The sequence below is a fragment of the Alligator sinensis genome, unplaced genomic scaffold (genome assembly GCF_000455745.1).
Source record: "Alligator sinensis unplaced genomic scaffold, ASM45574v1 scaffold215_3, whole genome shotgun sequence".
In the NCBI taxonomy this organism is placed as follows: domain Eukaryota; kingdom Metazoa; phylum Chordata; order Crocodylia; family Alligatoridae; genus Alligator; species Alligator sinensis.
The window spans coordinates 1,273,879-1,298,145 of record NW_005842175.1 but is presented as its reverse complement, the minus strand read 5'-3'; the positions used below and the strand labels follow the sequence as shown (position 1 = coordinate 1,298,145).

Sequence of the window (24,267 nt, the reverse complement as noted above, 5' to 3'; positions counted from 1 at the left end):
AGAAAAAAGTGGGAAACTGTTTTTTCCCTTGCAGGCTGGTAGAGCTCCAGCCTGCGAGGAGCTGTTTGCCCCCCTCTTACACCTCCCCTCCCATTCTGCCCCCCCACACCCACCCTCTGCCCTATATATTGGGAAGCTGGGGGGCACTGGCCATTGGTGTTTACAAATACGTCCTGGTATGAGAACCACTGGTTTAGATTAGGACTGGCTGAGAACCACTGTCTTAGATTAGGACTAAGGGAAAGCTCTCTTAATCTACTACGATACACAAGAGTGAAAGGCATTATAGGGAGGAGATGAGAGTTGTTTCAATTCCCCACCTAAATCCCTTTCCCAGAGAGTTCTGCACTTTCTTCAGTTTTTCAGAAGTCTTCAGCTTTCCCCAGTTCCCTGTACAGACAAGCCCTAACATTTCCCAATACAGATGAAGAGAGGCCTGACCACACAGGTAGCAGGCAAATCTCCTGCACTGGATTTCTAGCATTGGCCTTGCTCCACACAGACTTGGCTCAGTCATTGATTTTCTGTCCACACCATTTTTGCTTATTGCAGTGCTAAAGCAGCGACCACACTTGTAAACATCCACCGAGTCGTCAGCTGTAGGGGTCAGTTCCACTCCTTCCCTCAAGGAAGAAAAATAGTTTTTCCTGTGAAGTCTAGAGATGGAAGAGAAACAGGCTTCTGGTGTTTGCATTTAGTTGTAACAACTTCAGTTCACTGGAATCCCATAATCTCCATGTGGCCAACAGCAAACTGTCTAAGCAGCTCCAATTCCTTTGCAGTGGAGACTGGGGGTGAGGAGTATCCTTTTGGGTAATGGATTCCCTGCTCCAAAGGGAATCTCCACTTTCATAAGTACAGAGGTTCACTTAACAGGAAGGTATTTTGACAGGGTCTGGCACTAGTCATAGCTCCCTCTACACTTGGCATTAACACAAGTATCACCACCCCACTTGGTATTTTTAGGTAAATCAGCCTCTTTTCAGGGACTGGCGAGTTGAATTTTCCAGAGAAAAAGATAAGAGATCTTCATAACAAAATATCTCTTGGGTACAGCTACAGCCCTGTAAAGGCACCATTAAATGCCTCTAGCAATTCCATAGGTAGCAAACTGCAGTCTGCACAGGCCAAAGGAGTGTAACCAACCCACAGTTAATTAGATCAAGGTTACATGGTACAAGGTTCAGTACATACAAGGGGGAAAAAAAACACAACCTTGTTGATCAAGAGTTAAAACCTGCTCCTTTGAACACCAGCTCACAACTAGGGGAAAGGCTGGAGGAGTTGTTTGAACAGAGGTAGGGGAAGGCATCCTTCCAGGATGCACAAGAACACAAAGAGCAACCTCTATGAAACATGCCAAGTCATACACAACAGTACATGCAAAGTCTGGGACATATCCAGCAACTCCTCCAAACTGGCAGCAGATCAGTGTTCATGTTCAGGAGAGGAATGCTATCCTGGCTGCAAAACTGAGGAAACAGCCTGCTTTATGCCATTCCATGGTGTTAAGGTGGCTTCTGCCCAGGCACCAAGCTAAGATGCACTGAGTCTGACCATCCTGAGACCAGAGACTCCGCTATTTTCCCAGGCTAGTGCTCTAATTTCACGATGAACTCAAGCTCTGAGTGCATATTTCAAAGTCACTTTAAGGGCACATGGTTTGCACAGCTATGTACATTTGCTTTTGCAGTGATAATTTGCATGAAGGCCAGCACCATGTATTTGAACAAGTACATTCCCAGATTGCATTATGCAAAGTGATTAAAATCTTGGTGTTAACATTGCATGTGAGACGCTGGTAAAATCAAGTCAGTCACACACATGCTGCAAAGCTTGCCTTGCAAGTAGTTAGACAAACATGTCCTTTCTGCAATCTCAGAGGAGATGCCTGCTCAGATTAAGTAAATATTCATTACATTTGAGAAAGTCTGATCCAGCATATAGTAGTAGGCAACTGTCGATCCTTCTGGATCATGGCATATGCATGCAAGGTCACCAGGACCTTTGATGCGTATGCCTAGGCAGGAGTGAAGGGTGTCTAGACCTTCCATCCCCCTTTAGACCATTGAGTCAGAATCCAAAGGCCAGATCAAGGCCAGGTGTTTGGTACCTTAACAGCTATAGTGACATATACACCTGGGAATTGAACCTGGGTCTCATGTGTGGCAGACAAGTATTGTACCACTGAACCACAACAGTGGGTGATCCAGCCTCTCTCTATATCTATCTAATCTATCTATTTAAAGAGAGAGGCTGGATATATATTTTTTTTGAGCAAACCATTTCAACACTTCAGCAATGCATTCACTATTTCCTGCATGACTTGCATCATTTCATACAGGGCTCCAATGCAAGTTCACTATCTGCATTCAACTTATTTTTAAATGCAAAGAAAATTCTCCACCCACCAGACAAGCAGTAGATAGCATTTTGCTTTATAATGGGGAGGCCTGCAATCTATAAGTTAATGTAGAAATTAGTTTTCAGTTGGTACCGATCACTTGAATGGGATTGTGCCCACTACTGCAGCAACTTATGGGGATCTTTCAGCTGCACATACCTTTCCCATTCAGTCCTGCACTCACTCCCCTGCCCCAAGAGTTTATCTACTGTGGATTACCTCTCCCTTTTTGTCAGCTCGTGTAGACAAGAGTCCAATTCCAATCCCCTCTTGGGCCCTACTCTTGTGCCCAGACAAAAATGTACAGCTGCTTTCTCAGTGTTACTTGTTTTACCCATTGTAGGGTTGCTTCCCTATTAGATCCTTATCTCCTTGTAGCAGCAGATATCTCAAAATGCCACCTGGTGGTGAACAAGAGATACTTCTTGATTCAGCAACAGCAGCCGGTCGGTTTGGTTCAGTTGAGGATGTAAGGCAGTCTCTTCCACAGTGTCCCACTGCAGGTTCTTTTATCTAAACTTAACCCTTTGGCATTTAGTGGAACAACACAGGAGCAGGTAAGATTGGAATTTTAAAAGGAGCACCATCTACATTGTAAGAGGAAGATAAAAAAAAAAAAAAAAAAAAAAACTTTCAGGGTAACTTCTACAGGCTTCATGCGTGTTTGGTGTCTAGCTGCATCAAGAGCTACATGGAATATGTTAGTTACCATATTTTGCCTGCCATGATTGACAAACTATTTGGGTCTATTCAACATCTTTCCAGAACAGGTCCATTACTGGGTATTGACAATGATAGAGGTGCGACCTCAAAAATAAGGACGTCCCAGGCCTCTGAATGCTGAAAGCTGTGGAGGCAGAGGCTGATGGGCAATTCTGGATATGCCTTAAAAACGTTCTTCCCCTTAGCATCCACTCTCTGCTGCCAAGAGGCAGGACTACTAGGCTAGATGGACCTGCTGGCATAGCATATCTTATGTTCTTACCCCCTTGTGTATTTTCCTACTGGATTCAGGGAAGAGGGAACAACACAAGCACACACCCAGACTGCAGCACATGGATAATCTTTATTGGTAACATCAGTGGAGCACCAGTAAACCAGTACTGACTGTAATGGTGACACACAGCTGAGGCACATGCTAAGGCACTTTTATTATATAAAAAAAAAGATTTTAAATTTTGTGTGACAGCGATTGGGACGCGAGGCTCCTGCATTTAGAGCGCTTTCAGGCATACAGTATGGAGCTTCATATTTTTTACTTTGCTCATAGGTAAGTCTAAATGCAGCATATACAACATGGTTAAGAATACAGGTAAATCCAGCAACCAGTGTACAGTGTAGAAAAGTAAAGACTATCTCTATATAACCACGGTCCCAATAGAAAGGCAGTGATAAAGACCTTTATTTTTTTCTTAATTACTTATTATGTGAGATATAAAGGCCTTTTACATGTATCTGTGCAGATTAACGGGTTTTTAATATACTCTTAGTCAATGGTGCAGAATAACTAACCCCAACCCCGGGTTACAGAGCAAGTACAAGAGGCTTGGACATGTCAAAAAAAAAAAAAAAAAAAAAAAAAAGGATTCCCCCCCCCCCCCTGCCATTAAATTCTCCTAGATTCAGTCTGATACCATTAAATATATTTGGTCCCCAAGAAATTCTCAAACAAACAAGAGAGCCTTCTGCTTCTTCTGCCTGTCACTAACTATTGGTCCACACTACCAGAGACAAAACCACTCAGACTGAGGCAGAGACACTAAAAAAAGGACATCATTGCACTTCAGAGATCTGTCCAGACAGTAAGAACAAGGAAAAAAAAAAAAAAAAAAAAAGATATCACTTTGGCAAGTCCCCCAGGTGGCTGTTCCCAAGAGGAGCTTCCCCCTTTTCCCCCTCTGTGCGCATGTAGGGCTCTAGAAAGAAGAAAGGGTGAACTGCCATGGCCAAAGCTCACTTATTTCCTGAAAATGCTCCCCAGCCATCTCAGTGAGCAGGTTAGAGGCAGAGGTCTGAGGTCACTGAACATGATTGCCAAAAGCAAAGAGGGAGAGCAGAGGGGAAGGAACTTTCCCTGCATCTACAAGGATTGGGATCCAAAGAAAACATAGATTTACAGCAAAATTATCTTACCCTAACCCCCTCTCCCTCCAACCATGTAAGGATTCATCAGCAGCTATGGCACAGACAGTTCTATGGGTATTTGTAGTTGCCAAACCGCTGGTCAGATTTCAGAGCCCCGACTCTTTGGCATTAAATACAAAGAGGATTTGGAAGCTGGAAAGAGGAGGAAATGAGGAATACAGGTGCCCAATGGCTCCAGGGACAGAGCCCTTTCTGGAAGAGCTTTGCATTCCCTGGCAGATTTTAGGAGGAGGGGATTTGCAGGAAGTCCACTGGGAGAGGGGAGGGTGGGTGGGTCACTCCATGTGTAACCTGGGTCAAAGGAGAAGACTTATTCAGTAGCTTTGGCATCACCGGCATCTGCCTTGCCGTCCACTTCTTCATCGGAGCATTCTCCTGTACCCTTCCTGCCCATTCGACGTGGCACAACGAAGGGCAGGTCCCCGCGCCTAGGAAGGGAGGAGCAGCATGTCAAGGGAACAGAATGTGTTTAATCTATCAGACAGCGCAAGCACTACAGAAAAACAGCTCTAAGGAAAGCCTTTAGCCCCACTTCTTACTGGATGTGCTTCCAAGCACTGAGGGCTCTTCCTGCAGCTCAAACAAAACACAAGCTGGGCTGGGATTGGGAGCAGAGTCCTGGGAGAGGACTGCCCTTACCTGAGTTTGCTTTTGAGGGAGCTGACCTCTCTGTTCATTGCATCAGCCGTTTCAGTGGCATCTTCCAGCTCACGCTGCAGCTTCCTGCGGGCTGCATTGGCTCGCTGGGCCTCTTCCTCTGCTTCCTCAAGCTGGCGCTTCAGCTGCTTCAAGCGTACGTGGGACTTATCTACCTGCAGAAGAGGAGCAAAGAGAAATACTTTCAAAAAGCCCATTCCCTCCTTCCTCTGTTGGAGCTCTAGCAGTTCTACTGGCAGGAAGCCAAGTCCCTAATTGGGTGGTCTGCCACCTCCCTGGGGATAGTTGCTTAGACCTATTTTAATATTAAGCCTTTCCTTTTGCTGCTCCGTGTTCACCAGTTCTAGTGCAGAAATATCACGAGAGAATGAGAAGTTCACGCCTGAGCTCCTTCAGGAGGCCAGCACCCCGTGTCACATGCCTACATTCTCTCACAGTAGAAAGGAAGCCATCCAAAAATCTACCCTCCACAGTTATAAATCAGTAGCAGAGAATTTGGATGATCGGAGGCCAGGCTGAGCTCACTCTATTACAGAACATTTGTTCTCATTCATGCTGCACAAATTTGATGTGGAAGTTACTGAAGAAGAGAAATTGTTCTCAAAGCATCACCCTTTCAACTGTACCATTCTTTAACAGTCAGAGTGAATGGGAAGAAAAAAAAAATGTCCACAGGAAAACTTTTGCCACCATGTTATAGACTGGGCTTTGGGTATCATGGAAGATCTCTAGGCTCAAGACCAGAAGAAGGTTAACTGCACCTACCTGATCCTTGAACTGCTCAGCATTGCGTCTCTCATCATCCACCTGCAGCAATATATCCTTCAGCTTCTTCTCGGTACGGCGCACCTGCTTGCTGGCAGCCTGGCGCTCCCTGTTCAGAGATAGTGTCAGCTAAGATAGGAGATTTACTGTGTCCCTCTGGGAATTATCCCAAGCACTGAGATCAAGCCCTTGGGTCAGAAACAAGCCACCACTAGTCACTGCACCTCAGGGGAATGAAAGGAGACAAGAGCTCCATTTCAAGTCCTCAGGGTAACGAGGACAGGAACTAGGCCTTTTCAGACATGCTCAACAGACACTGGCTAATCTCAGTGTGAGCCTTTACCTGGGTTTGGGGTGAGGAGGTATGGGTAGGTGGACAGGAATGGAAACAACGATGGACAGGAAGAATAAAGCTTCATAGGTCAGGAGTGAGTGGAAAGGTGGAGATCTTGCATCCACTCTCCTTGCACCCAGGATGGAGACCTCACTCCAAGGGGCTGGCATACAGGACTCAGGAGCTAACCTTGCTCTGTACTACTACATCAGCATGGTTGGTATACTGTGGCATGATGGGATGTTCTGTTAGGACCTACTTGGTCTCCGAGTCCAGCTGCTCTTCCAGCTGGGCTATCTTTGCTTCCAAAGCCGTGATGTTGGACTTGTACTTGGACTTCATAATGCCTTCCATTTCCTGCAGCTTGACCTTAAGTTCCTTGTTCTGGCGCTCCATCTGTTGGCGCGCATTCTCATTCTTCTGGGCATTGCTGCGCTCAGCATTCAAGTCAGCATTTATCTGGTCGACCTGGGGAGATCAGAGGTACTCAGCATACAAATGTCCAGACCAGAGTCCATTTCAACATGCCAGTGGCTTCAGAGAAGAACTGATGGCATGAGTGGAGCAGCTCATGTTGTTCAAGTCAGGCATTACTAACATTGTCTCATAGGGCATAAGGCTCTGTGTAGCTAGGATAGATGACCTCATACAAAGCTTAGTTTTGGCTTGTTTAGGTTTTCAAAGGAATTCCTGTAGTTGAATAATTGAGTGTTAAGTTTACTGGGTCTCCTCCTGTGGAACTTATTAGTAGGGACCTACCGAATTCGAGGTGGCTGCCTGCCCATTTCGCAGGCAGAGCGTGGCAGACCTCCCCCCACACCTCTGATTGGCTGAGGGGCCCTGGTGGCCCTGCCCATCACTGGTGACTGGCTGTGAGGGCTGTCTGTCATGCAGCCTGCTCCTTGCTGCTGACTGGTGGAAAGGGTCAGGGCCACTTGGCAGTAGCCCTCGCAGCCAATCAGTGGCAAGAGGCAGGGGCAGCAGCCATCCTGCTGGCAGCCCTTCAAGTGGGTAGCTCCCCCTTCCACATTCCCCACTCCAGTGGGCTGCCGCAAAACCTTGAGGAATGCTGGCTCCCTCTGGGGAGCCAGCATTTTATTTTCATTAAGTTTTTTTTCCCCCGTGGATTTTGTGAGCAATGCCACATTTTGCAAGATCCACAAAATCATGATCTCAGTAGGTCTCTACTTGTTAGCAGGAGTCTGCAAAATGGGCTGTATTCGATTTAGATTAAGCCCATATCAGGGGCAGTGATTTGATTTATTAAATCAGTGATTCAGACATAGACACAGCTTTATATATTTATTCTAGATACCTCAAGGTACCAGGCGCAGCTTGTGAACACTGCAATGCTGGGGTGGATAGAGTGTCCCACAGGAGTATGGGGCCCTCCATGTGCTCAGTGGTGAACCGGGAAGTAAACCAGAAGTACTTCTGGTCCACTTCCAGGTCCGCTAGGGAGCACACTGGGCCCCCTCCCATGCCCCTCCAGCTTGGTGTTCGACCACGGGGGGAGCCCAGGTGCCCCCCCCAGACCCAGGAGGCACCCGTCACCAAGCCTGGGGGGGGCCTCCCACGGGGGAGTCCTCTTCATGCTCCCTGGAGGACCCAGAAGTGCTTCTGGTCCACTTCCGGGTCCACTAGGGAGCACATTGGGCCCCCCCTGTGCCCCTCCAGCTTGGTGATCGACCATAGGGGGAACCTGGGTGCCGCCCCGCAGCCCTGGCTGCGCCATATGGGAGTCCCCTGCATGCTCCCTGGCGGACCCAGAAGTGCTTCTGGTCCGCTTCCAGGTCTCCTGCTGAGCACGCTGGGGAGCCCCCTGCACTCCTGCGAGACGCTCCATCCACCCCAGCATTCATGAGCCACCTGCTATCTTGAGGTATGTAGAAAAAACATTTAAAGCTTGTGTCTATGTCCGAATCTCCGAACCAATTCGGAGTGTTCTGGTTAGATTTGGAGAGATTAAAGGGTCTTCCGATTAGATTCAGATTTGGAGATTTGGCTGCCAAATTGGGCCAAATCTCTGCCAAACTGAATCGGACCGAAGTTTTGAACAGCCCTACTTATTAGCCTGTAGTTGAGTATAGCTGGCATGTGTGCCATGGACATCTATAAGGCCCTGAAACAGACCATTACTGGGTCACGAAGAATGTTCTTATAGAACACCCAGACAAGGAGCCAGATTCACACAACTAGTAGCAACCTTGCCTGTCTGCTCCCCAATAGTAGCATGGAGAGCTCAGCTTTCAAGGGAAGGAGAGCAGTAGCTAAAGCCATCTGTACCCCAGGATGCTGGCTGACAGTTAAGGATGACTATATGGTGTAGCAGGGATTATACTGATGACCTTTGAGGAACATGATGTGGAGCTTATGCCATAAGCCCACTGAAGTAAAGAATCTATTTTGGTGGTAGCCATGGGAAGCTACCAGTTTGGTTCACCACTTTTTCAATCAGGTAGATATTTTCCTAATTGTCAAGGGGCAGGTGGTCAATATGCCATTAAATGTTCAGACTAGGTTTTGGTTTTATGTACTCAGTTTGGTTAAATACTTGGAGAATACGTTTGGCAGAAGAATGAAAAGCAACTTTCTATATAATGCAACTCTTCTAAAAGGCCAGCCAGATTTTACAAATCAGGACTTTCAGTTACCCCTTAATTCACCAGAAATTAGGACATGGCACCTTTTCTGCAGACTTTCCAATGCCACCTACTTTTCTTCTCTCATAAAAAGGAGGGTTTAATGACTGCAAAAAAAAGTGTGAGTTCTCACTGAGCACTGATTAGCTTCTCCAATTTTTCTACAGCAATACATGAACACTGTATCCAACTCCTTGCTGTGTAAAGGACTTTGGGAAATCTGTACTTGCTGAAAAGACAGCAGGTAATAGACCCTAATGTCAGCCTGGGAGTTTATACACATTAGAGAGTTCCTACTGGTGGGCAGACCCTGGGCAAGTACCTGGAGATTTGCTTTCTTGAGCCGGTCATTGACCATTTCAGTGTTGCCCTGCTCCTCCTCCAACTCTTCTTCCAGCTGAGCTATGCGGGCCTCCAGGCGTCGCTTCTCCTCCATGGCCAGAGCTCTGAGAGACATATGATCAGAACTCAGTAAGTATTGGTGACATCAGTGCAATTGATTCAATGGAAAAATCTTACCAATTATTCCCTTACAAAGCTACTGTTGTCCTTCATGTGCCCAGAGGTTACAGGCACGCACTTAACATACAGCACGGCTTCTCTTCCCAAATGAAGGGATTCCTTACTCACCCTTTGCCACTGCTATTGGCAATCTCATCAGCCAGCTCATCCCTCTCTTGCTGGGCTTGGCGCTTGGCACGTTCAGCAGCTGCAAGTTCCTAGAATGAAGAGAAGACTGCCAGTAATGCAGTGTAAAGCTACCCATCAACACAAACCAAGGGAAGCAGTTACTGGTACCGGGTGGAAACTGTCTGGTTTCTGTTACCTGACAAGTTAGAGGACAAGTGTTCTCTACTTCAGCATGGCTCCCTGGGTGCCAGTTACTCCTCCTTGCCCTGTGGCAAGTAGAGGCCACGGTTTTGGGGGGAAACTGAATCTCATACTCCTAATAATTGCTATGCTTAAGAGCGACAGATCAAGCTGGTGTCTACAGTCACACTGAAAACCTAGGTTTTGGCAAAAAGGAAGCAAGTAGGCCCTCAGCTTCAATGCAGGCTCTACTACCTCTTGCATGTGGATCATCTCGGCCTCCATATTCTTCATCTTCTTCTCATTCTCTTTGGCCTGTGCCAAAATCTCTTCTCTAGAGGTACGTGTGTCATCCAGCTCCCGCATACAATCCTTCATTTGTGCCTGGAAAGGGAAAAAAAAAAAAGAGAGGCACAGAGTGAATCCTCATCCTTCCCACTATATTACAGTCCAAGCAGAGACCCACAGGAGGCTTTCCTTAGAACTCCAGTAAGGGAGCAATTAATGAACTGACAAGAGCATTAGTTACAAGAACAACTGAGCTACTGCTGAATCTTCCTGGTCAAAATACTGTTCAGATTGAAGTCTGCACGTTAGGCTACATTTCTCAATTAGAATCAAGAACCCACATCAGAGCAACATGATCACCACTCTCCTTTTCTGAGGTAGTGCCAGGGTGCATAAAAAGGTAGCAGGAACAAGAGAGACAGTCTTACCTGAACTTTGCGGAGCTGTTTGATGGCTTCATCACGGTTCTTGTTGGCAGAGTCTATCTGGCCCTCCAGATCCTTTAGGTCCATCTCTAGCTTTTTCCTGGCAGCCACAGCTATGGAGCGCTGCTTCCTCTCATCTTCTAGCTCCACCTCCATTTCCCGCACCTATTAGAAGAAACAATATGTTGGCAGAAATCGAACAAAGTTTGTAAAAGCACCACATGTGCGTGGACCACCTCCCAAAGGGACCAAATCATACAGGTACAATGCAAGAAGCTAATCCATGTTCTGGTGGGAGAGGGGAAGGGAGAGGGAGAGTTTTGAATGTACACAAGTATAGGAACAACAAAACAGGGAAGCTGCTGCACCCAAAAGTGCCTTGTGGCATAAGCTACACCACTACAGTAACAACATGACACCACCACAGTCCAGCTGTCCTAGGATAAAGCACTTCTTATGCATACAAAATTTCCAGTGTCCCCAAAACTGGTTTTACCTGTCTGATCAGCTGTTTCCTCTTCTCTTCATTCTGTTCATCACGGCCCTGAAGGTCACGCTCGAACTGTGCTTTCATGGCCTGCTGGTTCACTTCTAGCCGCAGCTTGGCATCTTCTGTGGCCTGTAGCTCATCCTCCAGCTCTTCCAGCTGAGTCTTCATCTCCTCCACCTGCTGTTCCAAGGCTCGCTTAGCCTTCTCCAGTTCATGAACCTGAAGCATAAAAATACATATTAGGTCTCCCAGCTAAAAAGTCAACAACTTGCCCCATCCTGAGGACAAAGAGGCAGCCAAATACACCTACCAGCTCAGTGAGGAAAAGATACAAGGACATAAGGACATGGTCCTTTCTACCTACCATCCTCATCTCTCTACACTGTGACAATAATGCCCCCCATAACAAAAGCCCTTAACCATGTTAAAAAGGAAGCTGCTTACATATTTGAGAACCATTAATGCAAACCTTACTCTACACCACATTCACCCACTAAGGTCATCACCAAGCAGGTCCCCTGGGAAATTTTAAATGGGAAACACATCTGGCCAATGATGCCCGAGACACTCTTATTTCTTTGCGAAGACATAAAAAAAAAAAAAGAAAAAAAAAGATTCAAATCTCTTTCATCTCCTATGCAAACCCTGCCAGGCCTTACCACTAATCTTTAGTGTCTTTAGACTTTGGTCACCATTTCCCACTCTCTGGCTGGCTTCCTATCTTTTAAATGCCAGACTTACCTGCTCCCTCTCTCCTCGTTAAGCAGTAAATTTCACTTCACCACTTCCAAACTTGTATTTTTCCAAGCTCCTACAAATCTCATCTCTAGTTCTTGCTTTTCACCAATTCATAAGAAGATAGCCTCATTCGACTCCAAAAAACCTTCCTCTACAGGTGATTTTCATACTGCGAGATTTTGCAGAAGTTCACTGACAAGTTGGGATGTGGCTGGTCATTCTGGTATGAGACAACATACTTACACTCTTGCCAACATCGTCCTTGGAACTCATCAGGTCCTCCATCTCTGTGCGGAATTGCTTATTGAGTCGTTCCAGCTCTGCCTTCTGCTCCATGGCTTCTTCCAAGGCTCTAGCCAGAGAGAGGGCTTTGGTCTCTTTTTCACGTGCTTCTGCTTCAGCACGGTCCCGCTCTTCTGCATACTTGGCGGAGATGTTTTTCTCCTCTGCCAACAGCTAAACAGGGGACAAACACAACGGCTATGAGAATCACCGAGAAGCAAGAACTCACCTTGTTCCTCTAATGCTTTTCCAATCAGTGTTTTCAACTGAGTGGAATAAGATAGGCAGAGAACATGGCTTTGGAGCCAGGCATACAGTCCCCAACTCTGTGGCCACCACTAGGACTAGAACCCAACTGAATAAGTCTCTAGGCTTCTGGTGCTACAAAAACTTCAAAGTTACAGCCAGATCCAAGAGATGGCTACAGACAAGAATACTTCCAAGCAACAGTTACACAAATTAGGTCAACTCAAAATTTCAGACCCCTGGACATGAGGTGACACTAGAGTTCACATGCATAAAACAAAATAAATTTTCAATGGCAACCTCTTTTTTTATATTCCCATCCTACCCCCATTATAGTTCTGAAAGGAGCATGCATTCACTGAGCACATTCTTATGCACCCTGGGTAAGAATGTGATGGGAAAAGGTGGATTTATTATAGGGGCAACAACTGACAATCTACCTGATCAAACTTCTTCTGTTTCTTCTCCAGGTTGGAGACTATTTGCCGTTGGTGATCAAGGTCCACAGTGAGGTCATCCAGCTCTTGCTGCAGCCGAGTCTTTGTTTTTTCCAGCTTGTCAAAAGCAGTTGCCTTCTCCTCATAATGCTGGCTCATAGCTTCCAAGTCCTTCTGCAGCTTCTTCTTGGCTTCTTCCACCATCTCTAAGCAGCCCAGGCCATCATCCACCTTCTTCTTCATGTCTGCTATCTGGAGAATGGAAAAGGAGACGAGGGATTAAGTAAAACCAGAGGGGATACACCAGTCTAATTCTAAAGGAATGATTTTAGATCAGACTTCCTCAGCATGTGGTATACGTAGGGTCCCCCAAGGTTACACACAAAAAATGTTTCCGTAGGGGAAGCTATTCAACAAACATCTAAAAACATTTAGCTTGCAAACAGCAGCTATGTTTCCACCAGTAAAAGCTTTCTTTTGTTAACAGGTCCCTCTTATACCAATACTCCTTACATGAACTAGATGTTTTAAGGATGAGCTCTGTGCTTGCGTTTTCCCTTTACAGAAAGATCTCTTCTGTGTGTTACGGTTCCATACCTGTTGGTGAAGGGCTGAAATCTGTTTCTCCAGATTGATCTTTGCCTCCTCTTCCTCTTCTAGCTGCTCTTTGATGCTGTTCTTCTCATCCTCCATCTGTTTCAGCTTGGTGCTGAGGCTCAGTTTCTGGCGAGTCTCTTCCTGCAACAGCTCCTACAGTGCAAAACACCATGCTGGGATTGAGCACCTTTCCTTTAGGGAAACCAAGGAACTTTACAAACTTCATCTCACTTCTAGCACTGTGGACTAGAAAGGTTCATTTTCAGCCTCCACTTCTTCACAGATAAGAAATTAAATACAGAATTCAAGTGCCTGCCTATCAGACAGCAAGTATGGAATGAGAAAGAACACCCAAGAGGGCCCTCAGTCTGTTATAGTCCACTCCTTCACTACACAGAAGGGATGCACAAACACCATCATGTGCCTCCCAGCTCAGTCCCCTCATAATCCTTTCTGGTGTTCTCTATGAAGAGTGCGCAGATCTTCAAAGCCATTCCCAGAGTTTATGCTGGCAAAAATCTATAGTCTGCCATCTCAATTTCATGGCAAACATAAACACTAAACATTTGAAGAGTGTGAACTTGCTTATAAACAAGCTTTTCACATCTAGGCTCAGGTGGGCATTTTTGCATGTGCAAGTGCCACAGCAGGAGCTTTGAAAAGCACCCAGTGCTGCGACACTTGCAGTTGTATAAGTGGTGAAATGTGTGCTAGCACTGAGAAAATGGCTGTGGCACACTTTTGAACTAACACACCTTGGAAGTGCTTTATTTCAAAAGCGCACGGCCACCATTTTCTGTGCGCTGATGCACATTTTGCTGTTTATACAACTGCATGCAGCGCAGCATGCATCAGCTTGCGTGCGGAGCAGACTCGATTAATAGAGTCTGCTCAGAAGTGGTGGATCTCTGGCACATCACCGAACAAAAAATGTGTGTATAAATGCCCAGGATTACCAAGAACAAGCTAAGAACTGCTCATAGCAGCATCAATATGGATTAAAATATGCTGCCACTATTGGGACTGGATGACAGGGGTTGATGAGAATCATCTCCCTGCAAAGCACAGTTGTTCTACTATGCACCAAAAGTTTTCCTAAGATGACAAATTGTTAACAGAAGTTGAAGGCTATGCTACAGTTGAACTGGTGTTGTGGTCAACCACCAAACAATTTAGCTTATCCCCCTTCCTCAGCCTCATCATAGCTATCCCCTTGTGCATCTCTGAATAATTCCTTCTCTTTCCTAGATGAGACTGCAAATTTAAGGTGTGAACCCCATATTTCCCACTTAGTCAAGCCTTCCATAAGAGGATCACCTCCAAATTTTAATGATTTGCTCTTCTAAACAGGCCTTAATTGGTTAGTCCTGGGTTTTAAGAAAGATACACCTAAAACTGAATGCAATAGTCTAGACATGGCCGAGTCAGAACCCTCTCTCCAGTACCTCCTTCCTCCATGATGTCCTGCCTCTGCCTACAAAGCCTAGAACCATATGTGCATTTTGCTATCAACACAAATGAATTTTACTCAAGTTGACCATCAACTGAAAGTTACATTAGCCGTGAATACTGGATATACAATCCAGATGTGTTAAGCAGAAGCATGACTGACACCACACCCTGCAGATCCCACATCTCACTTGTGTATCCTGAAGCTGTGACTCCAGAGTAGAGAAATCTTTTGCTAATTTGATTGACTTGCTGTCCGACTGGTTCAGAAGGCCTGTCACGTTGTCCAGTTCAACCTGCACAAAAAGAGTTAAAGCACGACAATTATCAAACAGAAGAGCAAATGAGCTAACTAGGAGGTAGATGTGTAGGTCTGAGAACTGTAGGTGCAAGAAAAGCCACCTTCTCAGCTGTAAGTAGGACATTCGTGTCTTAAGAGTCTCAAGGAACTAGAGGTGAAGTTCTTCAATACGGCAGGACAAAAGAGTTCTTTCACCTACAGTGGCCTGAACTGCAGTGGCCACTCATGCTGCTCAGGTTAACGCAAGATTTGACATAGCCACTCAAAGTTAATATGAGCTACTACTAAACTGAGATGTCCCTCCTTAACCCCCACCTGCCCCAAGACTACATATGCTGGTTCCTCTGTGCCACCGTTTGTCATACCGAGACTACTACCTACCCGCAAGGCTCAGCTTGCAATTAGCAAGCTCTATACAAAGGAAGTGGACAGTGTCCACTCTTGAGTGGGAGGGAGGGAGCTGTTCACTAATTCCTCATGAAGGGGGCAGTGATTTTCAGCCTTTTCCACATTCTGACTCTAAGTTTCAGGACCATCTCCTTCTAGTTCGTGGCACAGGAAAGGAGTCATAGCCCATCCTGTTGTGAACCCTGGGTTGAGAGCCCATGAGTAATAGAACTCCACTGTGAAAGGAAAACCCTCTGTATGCTGCAAGTGGAATAGACATGCTAATATATCAGATGACTCACACCCTCAAATAGCAAAGTGATCAATTCCTGACCCAACTGACACCTGCTCAAGGTAGGTTAAGTCTGCTCTGTGCCCCACCTTTTAATGGGGGCTGGGGTTTACAAAGCTGCTGGAAAGGGCACAGCATATGTGCCTCCCGTAGGGACTCAAACATACCACCGAGGAATTAAAAAAAAAAAGACCCAATTTGGCTAAGAAAACAGATGGGGCCATCCACTAACCCAGACAGAGATGTAAGTGTCACAGAATCATAGAGAAGTAGGGCTTGAAGAGACCTCCAGAGATCATCGAGTCTAACCCCCTGCCGGAGGCAGAATCATTCCTATCCAAACCATTTTATACAAAACCACTATCTAACTACTTAGCAAAAACTAACCTGTCAACCCTGACAATGCAAAATGTAACACCCTAAAACTTCCATAGGTAAAGCAGGGGAGCCACAGCAGTCAACATCCTGCTTCTATAAAAGGTTGTTAATATACGTTCAAGAGATCCTAGGTAGACAGCCAAGCCACCACCACTACAGAGGAAGACAACCCCCCACCAGCCTATACCAATCTGACCATGGGGTAAAATTCCTTCCTGCCCCCAAATATGGCCATTAGTCTGACCCTGAGCAAAAAAGACAAGATCCTTTAGCCAGAAACCTCCAGCTTTTGTCGTCTTACAACCATCCTGCCTACCCTAGCTCTGTGCTGACCCAGGAGCTGGGGTGTGTGCTGGGGGTAGGGGAGACAAAAAGAGTCATGACCCTCACCTGCAGTTTGTTGACCTTCTCAGCCAGCTCTGTCCGTACTCTCTCGCCCTCTGCAAATTTCACCTGCAGCTCTTGAAGCTGGGTCTCTACTTTTTTCCGCTTGTGCTCAGAGTCCCCTTTGCCCTGGAGAAGCACTTTCACTTCATTGGATAGCTCGGCACGGTCACTCTCGAGAGTCTGCTTTGCTTTTTCAAGGTTCGCTTTTACCTGAAAGGAATTAAAGAAAGCCAGCAGGATTTTAGATATGATGGTGATGTTTCAGTTGGAGTGAGTTTTTTTTATTGTGCTATGAAGCTAATGGTGTGCGTCTCACTGCTAGGACATGACTGCTTCCCAGGAAAGTTTACATCAGTGAGAATTCAGCACCCAACCACTGAAAAGCAGCAAATGTTTTCTTAGTCGAAATGAAACACAAATCAGATAGACCTAGCAACAGTGCTGTAATATTCAGACTCCCGAACTAAGCCCTGAGCAGTCCAGTAAGAGCAAGGCAGTGCCATCAGTGAAAGGAAATTAAGTTTGTCCTGGCTAAGGAGAACTTTCATATAGGAAATCAAAGCATTAAGTGGAAATATGAGGGGTAACTAAATACCATGCTTCAGGGTATAAGCTGACCTATGGGGGTGAGGTAGGTAGGGAGTGCACAGAAATATACAGTGCATACAAGTACACAGTGGTTATTTCTATGTTCCTCTGAGGTGCTAAGAATTGGCCCTTGATGTATAGACTAGCTACTGTTCCAGAGGGACTGTGTAACATGGCCCCATGGCTCCTCTCTCTACATACCCGCTTGGTTTGTTCTAGCTGCTCTGCCAACTCCTCCACAGCCTGTGCATGTTTCTGCCTCATCTCCTGGATTTGTGCCTCATGGGTCTTTGCCTCATCGTCCAGGGTCTTCTTCAGAAGAGTTACCTCCTGTTCCCGTTTAGATCTGTGAAAGTGAGTAATTTCTAGTCGGATACCAACAGACAGGACCAAACAAGATGTATATGCACTATCACCAACAGCTTAACAGATCTTTGATGGAGAGGATACTCAGGACCAGTTTAGAAACTCAAACTATGAAGAGATGCTATTGGATTGGTTTTTATCAGAAGCCAGCTTTACTCAAGTCTGAAGTCTGTAAATACCAGCATAAATCAACAACTGAAATACTATGTTTCACGCTTTAGATTTCACTGTCTGCAAAGGACTTATCATTGTACAACTAGGACACCACTGACTTTCAGACCAGAAAAGGAACCATCGTGTGAGAGACTGCACACTGATTTCTTAAAGTCTCTGCAGTTGCTGTGAAGAGTGGTGAGCATCAGATCTGTTACCTCCTCACATATTGCTGAGCTGGGGTAAAGATGGTGTAGTTACCTGAGTTCTTGCTGTGCAGCTGTTGAGTCTAGTGTGTCCTCTAACTCAGTTTTCAATGCCTCCAGCTCCTCCCCTAGATCCCGCTTCTGCTTCTCTGCTTTGTTCCTGGCTGCTCGCTCAGACTCCAGATCTTCTTGCAGTTCAGTGATCTGTGATTCCAGCTCACGGATCTTCTTCAGGGCCATGTTCTTCTGGGATGACTCCTCTTCTACCCTACATGCAACACAGACCTTTGATTAGAGGCAGCTTTAACTATACACAAACCTAAACGATTGCCTGTCTTCAGAGCAGTGGGCAGGAGAAATGGTAGTGCTCTGCACTGCCCTACAAGAAGCCAAACTCCAGTTTCCAGTCTTTGATGCTCTGCAATTAGAGTCTTGTTCTACCTGTCATTGACTGAGGGAAGATTAGCCAACTCACACTGGGGGAGAGAAGCCAACTGGAAAAAGGTAGAAGAAAAGGAACTTCTGTACTATGCCATCCTCCCCATTACAAATTCAACCCTTTCAGTGCAGCTTTCTGCGTCTTTTCAGTAGAGTTGTCTCATGTTAAACTCCTTTGACATACTGCTACTATAACGAAACATTCGCAGTGCAAAGAACATTCATGTTCTAATAGTGTAGGGTCTCTGGCAGGAACCAGCCAGAAAAAGTTAGTGTCAAGTGCATGGATTTTGTAGTCAAATCCACCAGTTTAGAACAGCTGCAGAATCAGTTTGGCCCCTACTTTATGAGAAGTGACACAGGATGAGAAGAAGTGCCCCTGGAGACAAGGCCTCACCTAGCCAGAGCTGCTTGTAACTCCTCTTCCTTCTTGGCCAGCTGCATTTTTAGTTCTGCGATCTGAGCCTGCAGCTCAGCAATCTGGTCATGCAAATCACCAGAGTCTCCTTCAAGCTTTCTCCGGGTCTTCTCCAACTCCTGCCGCTGCTTTTCTTCACGACGCAGGCGCTCTGAAGGAGAGATGGGGAAGAGGGACACACATTCTTGGAGCATCGTGTGATGCTTCTCCTCGGGGAAGCAGAACTGTTTAACTGACCGTCTGCTCTAACCGATGGTTGTCCGCCAAACTGCCATGCTGCTGGACACAGCATGGGCTCTCATAACCTGTACAATGATTGCCCCCAATCTCATACTCAAGAGGACAGAAAAAAAAACCATCCCAGATCCAATTCTTACATTACAACCATCCCTTCCTTTCTCTCCCCACTGTTATGAGATTGCCTTGGTCATCCAATATAATACCAGCTCCTCCCAACTGATGTCCTGCAACGGCTTCCCTCCCTCTGCAGAGAATGGACTGTCCCATGCTGTGTTATCAAGGCCAGTCAGAAGTAAAGCACCTTTAAGCCTACAGTCTGAGCCACCTTAAGAAGGAGATCAGCTGTACTAACCCCAGTGGACAGGTACCGCTGGAAGTGGAAGAGTACAGATACTCCCACAGCAAAAGAAATGGAACCAGTCTCTCTTCTCCATTAGTCTGCTGCTTTACAGAGGATTTTTATTTAGACCAAAGCTTGGCTGACAAGGCAAATAACCTTCAGCTAGCCAGTCACTGAATGGTTCCATCAGACTAATCAATAGCCTACACATTACAGTACCAGTGTTATTAACTCCTTGGTAACTGGAATGAGGCCACAGTCCTAAGAATGAATCAAATTTAGTCAATTATGATTCATAGCAAGCCACCTTAATGACAAGTAAACAACTCCCTCTCAGGCTAATCTCCCTACCTTCCAGGTCTGTGATCATGGCTTCATGCTTGTTCTTAAGTTTAGCCAGACTTTTAGACTTCTCCTCTTCCTCTGTCAAGTTGGTTGTGAATTCAGATATTCTATCTTCCAAGAGTTTCTTCTCCTGCAGGATTTAAAAGCATCATGTTTGGTGCAGGAATTTTGAAAGGTTCCTTTTTATAATAATGAGCATTTTATAAATAAGCATAAACAATTAGGTATTCTTTCATCTATCACCATGTCCATCACAAAGTAAACCCAGACATGGTCTGATTTGGATGAGGAGAAGTTGTTGACCTGACTTTCCTGGGGTATCCCAATGCCAGTATCATTCAGTGACCAAAAGCCCTACTGAAAACTGTATCAGGGCAAACAGAACACAGGGACAGTGTAAGCCTATCATGTCAGTCATCAGGATTAGAAGTCAGATGCCATTTAATTTATGCCAAAGATGTCCCACACTCCTTCACTGGGCTTCCACAATTTATTCTGTTGTCTCCCCAACGTGAAGTCCAGCTGTCTCCTTTGTGATGTGTAGAGGAGTATGCGGGGGCATGTGCCCCTCCCCTGATCTCTGCACCAACGGCAGGGTGCAGAGTTGTGTCCCCATACCCTTGGCTCATAGACAACGTTAAGCGTCGTCGTAATTGTGCCAAGCTGCACTCTCAGAGTTCAGGAAAGGAAACCTGATCCAGTCCCCACCTACATAATCCCTGTTCATGTTCAGGAGCAGCAGAAGCTGAAAGGATCAAGTACTCTTTCTGGAGGCCTGGAAGACGATCGGAGAACTGGGGCAGGAGTATTCTAGGCTTTCTAGCCATCTCCCCACTGAAGGGCTCAAGGAACAGGTGCTCACTGGCCTCAAATGAAGACTGAATGGGGCTGGAGACTTCTAGACCAAAGGCCCCCCCCCCCCCCCGGAAGGAAATCCACATCAACAAGGGAAATAGGTTAAAGACAAAGGTATCCCCCCTGTCCCAAGATTGAGAATATATTCCAGACACTGCCTATTTTGAAAAAGGGCTGACTGATATCGCATAGTCCTTTCAAAACTGAAGCGTCGCAAGCCATTTAAACAACACACAGCTCATCCAGGCATGAAACTGGACTGCAAAGGTCTGCTCAAAAGGTGGAACATTTGATCAAGACTAGTTAAATACTGCATCAGTCTCTGCATATTGATCTGGAAGTGGCTAAGAATGGCAGCTAGTTTCATGAGTGGATTCGCCTCAGGAAGCCTGGGTCATGAATTTAGCTCCTTCCTTGTTGTGCCACCGCAGGAATAGTTCATTAGTCGGGCTTCCATATCCACCAGGACAGTTGTTAATCCCTGCATGGTCTGGGGATCCTTACCTTGCCCAGTTTGAGATTGTGATCTTCCAGAACGATCAGATCTTCTTCTAATTTCTTCACCTTGGCCTCAGTGGTCACTTTCTCCAGCTGCAGCTTCTGCCTTGCACTCTCTTCCTCCTCCAGTTGCTCCTCCAGTTCCTGCCCAAGGCCAAGGCATAAACATGGGATAGGTTAGTACTTACTACTCCTGCACCAGAATTGTGGTACAAACAGAAGGGAGCCTTAGAACAACAAATCTGTCCCTCCCTTATGGAGGCATTCGGGGTTTAAAAAGAAATCAGTATTGGGTAGCTAATTGTCATGGTACACTGGTGTAAGTCAAGTAAATTCCCTGGCGTACATCTACTGAACTTCTCTAGCAGAAGCAGCAGTACTACTTTGCACGGGAGATGGCTCCTTGGAAACAGTAATTGAATAGTTGCTCATAAAATGGTTGGATGGACCCTTGCTTAGATTGGCTGTATGAAGGCAGCAACTATCTTGCATGGCTGTATGTATGTCAATTAGGCCCCAAACACTAGAATTAGAAGAACCGTCTTCTTGATAAATCACCAGAGATGGCAAAATCTGCTGACTTCTTGGGAACATAAGAGTGAGAGATCCAAATTAATCCCTAATATAAGCAGACCTTATTTTCTATACCAGTGACTCCCAAACCCTTTTTTCATTACACCATGGACAACCCCCCAGGAGTCTTAGACACTTATCCAACTCTTAATTGAAAAGCAGAGGGCCCAGTGTAGTTTGAACCACTTACCACTAATCTACCAGACCATCAGTGGTCCATGAACCAGTCTGAGAACTGACATATCACTATGTCTATATAATTATTTATTGCCCCCACCATTCGTGCTCTTTCCCCCCCAGTGAGATTAAATAAGTGTTCTAGTCCTCACCAAACTTCTCACCTACACACAAAGGAGTCAATTCCAGGAGATTACCTGAATGTTCTGTTGCATTTTCTTCTTCTCAATCTGCAGATGTTGACACCGTTCTTCCTCTTCCTCCACCCTGGCCTCCAGATCATGACAGATGTCCTCCAGCTCTTGTTTCTTGGCAGTTAGGCGGGCTCTTATCTCCTCAGCCTCAGCACAGAGTTCAGTTTCTGCCTGCAACTGCTCCTGCAGCTGCATCTTCTCTGCCATTAGCTACAAAGGACAAGCCCAGAAAAACTGCAAATTACCTGGACCTTGAGCAAGTTTACTTTTGTCCTATTAATTTGCCCAACATTCTTTTAGCTATGATCTTCCTTGTTAACACAGGCACTGAAAAGGCCTAGACACAGCAATCTCCTGCTGCTAATCAAAAGCCAAGGTAGAAATGTCATCCTTTGAGGTTTGTTCCCCTACATAAACTCGCAGAGCATAACCACAAACAGTTACAGGGGCCCTTAAAAGATATCCTGGGACCACCCTGTTTGAGCGAGGGAGATTTCCTCCACCCCCACAGAAGGAACACAAATAGATGTCAGCGCCACAGAAAAGCCTTTTATGTTCCAAGCCAAAAAGAATCCATTAGTGACCATGTTTTATTACAGTGACTCTCCACAATACCCAGCCAAAGGAGAATTTCATTCAAATGAAGTCTGTAACAGAGCAACAGCTGTTCACTATACCATGCTGATCTGCAAAGGGAACAAAACAACTAGCCTACATACGTTGGAAAGCAAGAATCCTGTAGTCTCCGCATCTTGGATCAGCAAAAGGATGGAATAGCTATCTAGCAGTTTGACTGGTTAAAACACATAACTTTTATACAAGAGGTTCTGCAACTCACCTGTGTTTGGAGGGTTTCCATCTCACTCAGTCTGTTTTCTGCAGCCAACTGTTTCTCCTTGACCTTCACCAGCTCTTCTTCCTTGGCCATCATCTCCTCTTCCTGCCTGCTGACCTGCAGGAGGGGTTTCACCTGAGGGGAGGAAACAGTTGAAACATACAGGGAGTAAGGCAGGCATTCAGCATGGAGAGTTTCTAGTACTCAAGTGCATATTGCAAAGGCTTATGAATAGATTATCCTGCTTTCATACAGAGGGTTGGACTAGATGACCACTTTCTTGTTAGGAGTCAAGGCAGCAAACAGACTCAGCTGCCCTCAGCCGGCCATCATTACCAAGTGGACCTGGCTGCCCATGGCCTAACTACCCTGAGCTGACTACAGTTCCCAGGATGAGCATGCCTGCCTGCTTATAAGAGCAGCCCTGTCAGTGCTCAGTAGGCTACTTAGAACAGCCATGGGCTTCTGACTCCTTAGTTTCCTGGGTCCTACCTGTCAATTCCTAGTTTCACAATCTTCGGGTCCTGCCTTTTAGGGCACTTATACACATACTTTTTTCCCCATAGCATGCCGGAGATCTGCCACTTTGGAGCAGACTAGATTAAATGAGTCTGCTCTGCACGTGGGCCGAGGCAAACTGTGCTGCGCCGCATGCAGTTGTATAAGTGGCAAAACGCACATCAGGGCGCAGAAAATGGAGGTGGTACACTTTTGAACTACAGCACATCCAAGGTGTTTTAGTTCAAAACCATGCCACTGCCATTTTCTCAGCACTGATAAGCATTTTGCCACTTAAACAACTGCAAGTGGTGCAGCACCGGGTACTTTTCAAAGTGTCCAGCACTGTGGTGCATACATGTGTAAAAAATGCATTTAGTTCCTAGAGTTTTCCGTGTGTATTCCTGGTTTCCTGTTCCCCAAGTCCTGCTTACTGACTTCATTCTTGTTCCTGGTTTTTGTCTGTTGGTTTCTTGTTCTAGATGCCAGCCTGGACCTCAAACTGTCTTGCTGGGTCCTTGCCCCCTTGTGCTCCAGATCCCATCCTCTGACAGCTGGCCCCTGGTTTAGTTTGATGACTACCCATGTTCTGGTCCTGTATAACTAGAGATGCTCATTCTGCAACTCCCTGGCTAGTAACCCTAGCCTGGATGCCTGCCTCCTGTTTCTGACTGCATCACCCAACCCTACCCTGCACTGTGGTTCCTCCCAGGGTGCCCTAACCCAGTCGCTTACAGGCCTCAGTTTCCTGATTCACCTGTTTATGTTCCCTTGACTCTAAATGGGACCCTTGCTTCTCTCCCTTTGTCTGTTCCTGAGCCCCTAGTGCTCAACCTTTTTCCCCCCATGGGCCAGATGGGAACTGCCTGGTCTGACCACAGGTCAAAGTGGATGGCAGGGGTGAGTCTGGCCGGGGTGAGTCTGGCCCTGCAAAGGTGGAGGGGGAAGGAAAGGGGCTTCACCCCCTTTCCCCACTGCACACACAAAAGGGTAGGGGAAGCAGGACAGAGGGACATGACCTGGCCCTGCAGAGAGGAAGGGGGACTAGCCTAGCCCCAACCTGGCCGCATGGAGAAATTTGGGGGGGGG

General features: G+C 46.2%; 1 protein-coding gene across 1 annotated transcript in view; it reads right to left on the bottom strand.

Annotated features, from left to right (window-relative positions):
- Nucleotides 1-3,450: 3,450 nt before the first annotated feature.
- The window catches only part of MYH9 (myosin heavy chain 9), a 92,618-nt gene continuing 71,801 nt past the window's right edge, over nucleotides 3,451-24,267 (bottom strand). Inside the window, exons 21-41 of the mRNA XM_006025981.2 lie at nucleotides 22,684-22,815; nucleotides 21,849-22,055; nucleotides 20,908-21,045; nucleotides 19,555-19,678; nucleotides 18,603-18,774; nucleotides 17,823-18,035; nucleotides 17,244-17,388; nucleotides 16,458-16,664; nucleotides 14,901-15,005; nucleotides 13,261-13,413; nucleotides 12,667-12,915; nucleotides 11,942-12,154; nucleotides 10,967-11,179; nucleotides 10,474-10,635; nucleotides 10,013-10,141; nucleotides 9,578-9,666; nucleotides 9,270-9,393; nucleotides 6,565-6,773; nucleotides 5,972-6,080; nucleotides 5,189-5,361; nucleotides 3,451-4,977 (exon numbers count right to left, since the gene is read on the bottom strand). Of these exons, the coding sequence (XP_006026043.1) occupies nucleotides 4,860-4,977; nucleotides 5,189-5,361; nucleotides 5,972-6,080; nucleotides 6,565-6,773; nucleotides 9,270-9,393; nucleotides 9,578-9,666; nucleotides 10,013-10,141; nucleotides 10,474-10,635; nucleotides 10,967-11,179; nucleotides 11,942-12,154; nucleotides 12,667-12,915; nucleotides 13,261-13,413; nucleotides 14,901-15,005; nucleotides 16,458-16,664; nucleotides 17,244-17,388; nucleotides 17,823-18,035; nucleotides 18,603-18,774; nucleotides 19,555-19,678; nucleotides 20,908-21,045; nucleotides 21,849-22,055; nucleotides 22,684-22,815 (3,384 nt within the window). The 3' untranslated portion in view covers nucleotides 3,451-4,859. The remainder of the gene's footprint in view (nucleotides 4,978-5,188; nucleotides 5,362-5,971; nucleotides 6,081-6,564; nucleotides 6,774-9,269; nucleotides 9,394-9,577; nucleotides 9,667-10,012; nucleotides 10,142-10,473; nucleotides 10,636-10,966; nucleotides 11,180-11,941; nucleotides 12,155-12,666; nucleotides 12,916-13,260; nucleotides 13,414-14,900; nucleotides 15,006-16,457; nucleotides 16,665-17,243; nucleotides 17,389-17,822; nucleotides 18,036-18,602; nucleotides 18,775-19,554; nucleotides 19,679-20,907; nucleotides 21,046-21,848; nucleotides 22,056-22,683; nucleotides 22,816-24,267) is intronic.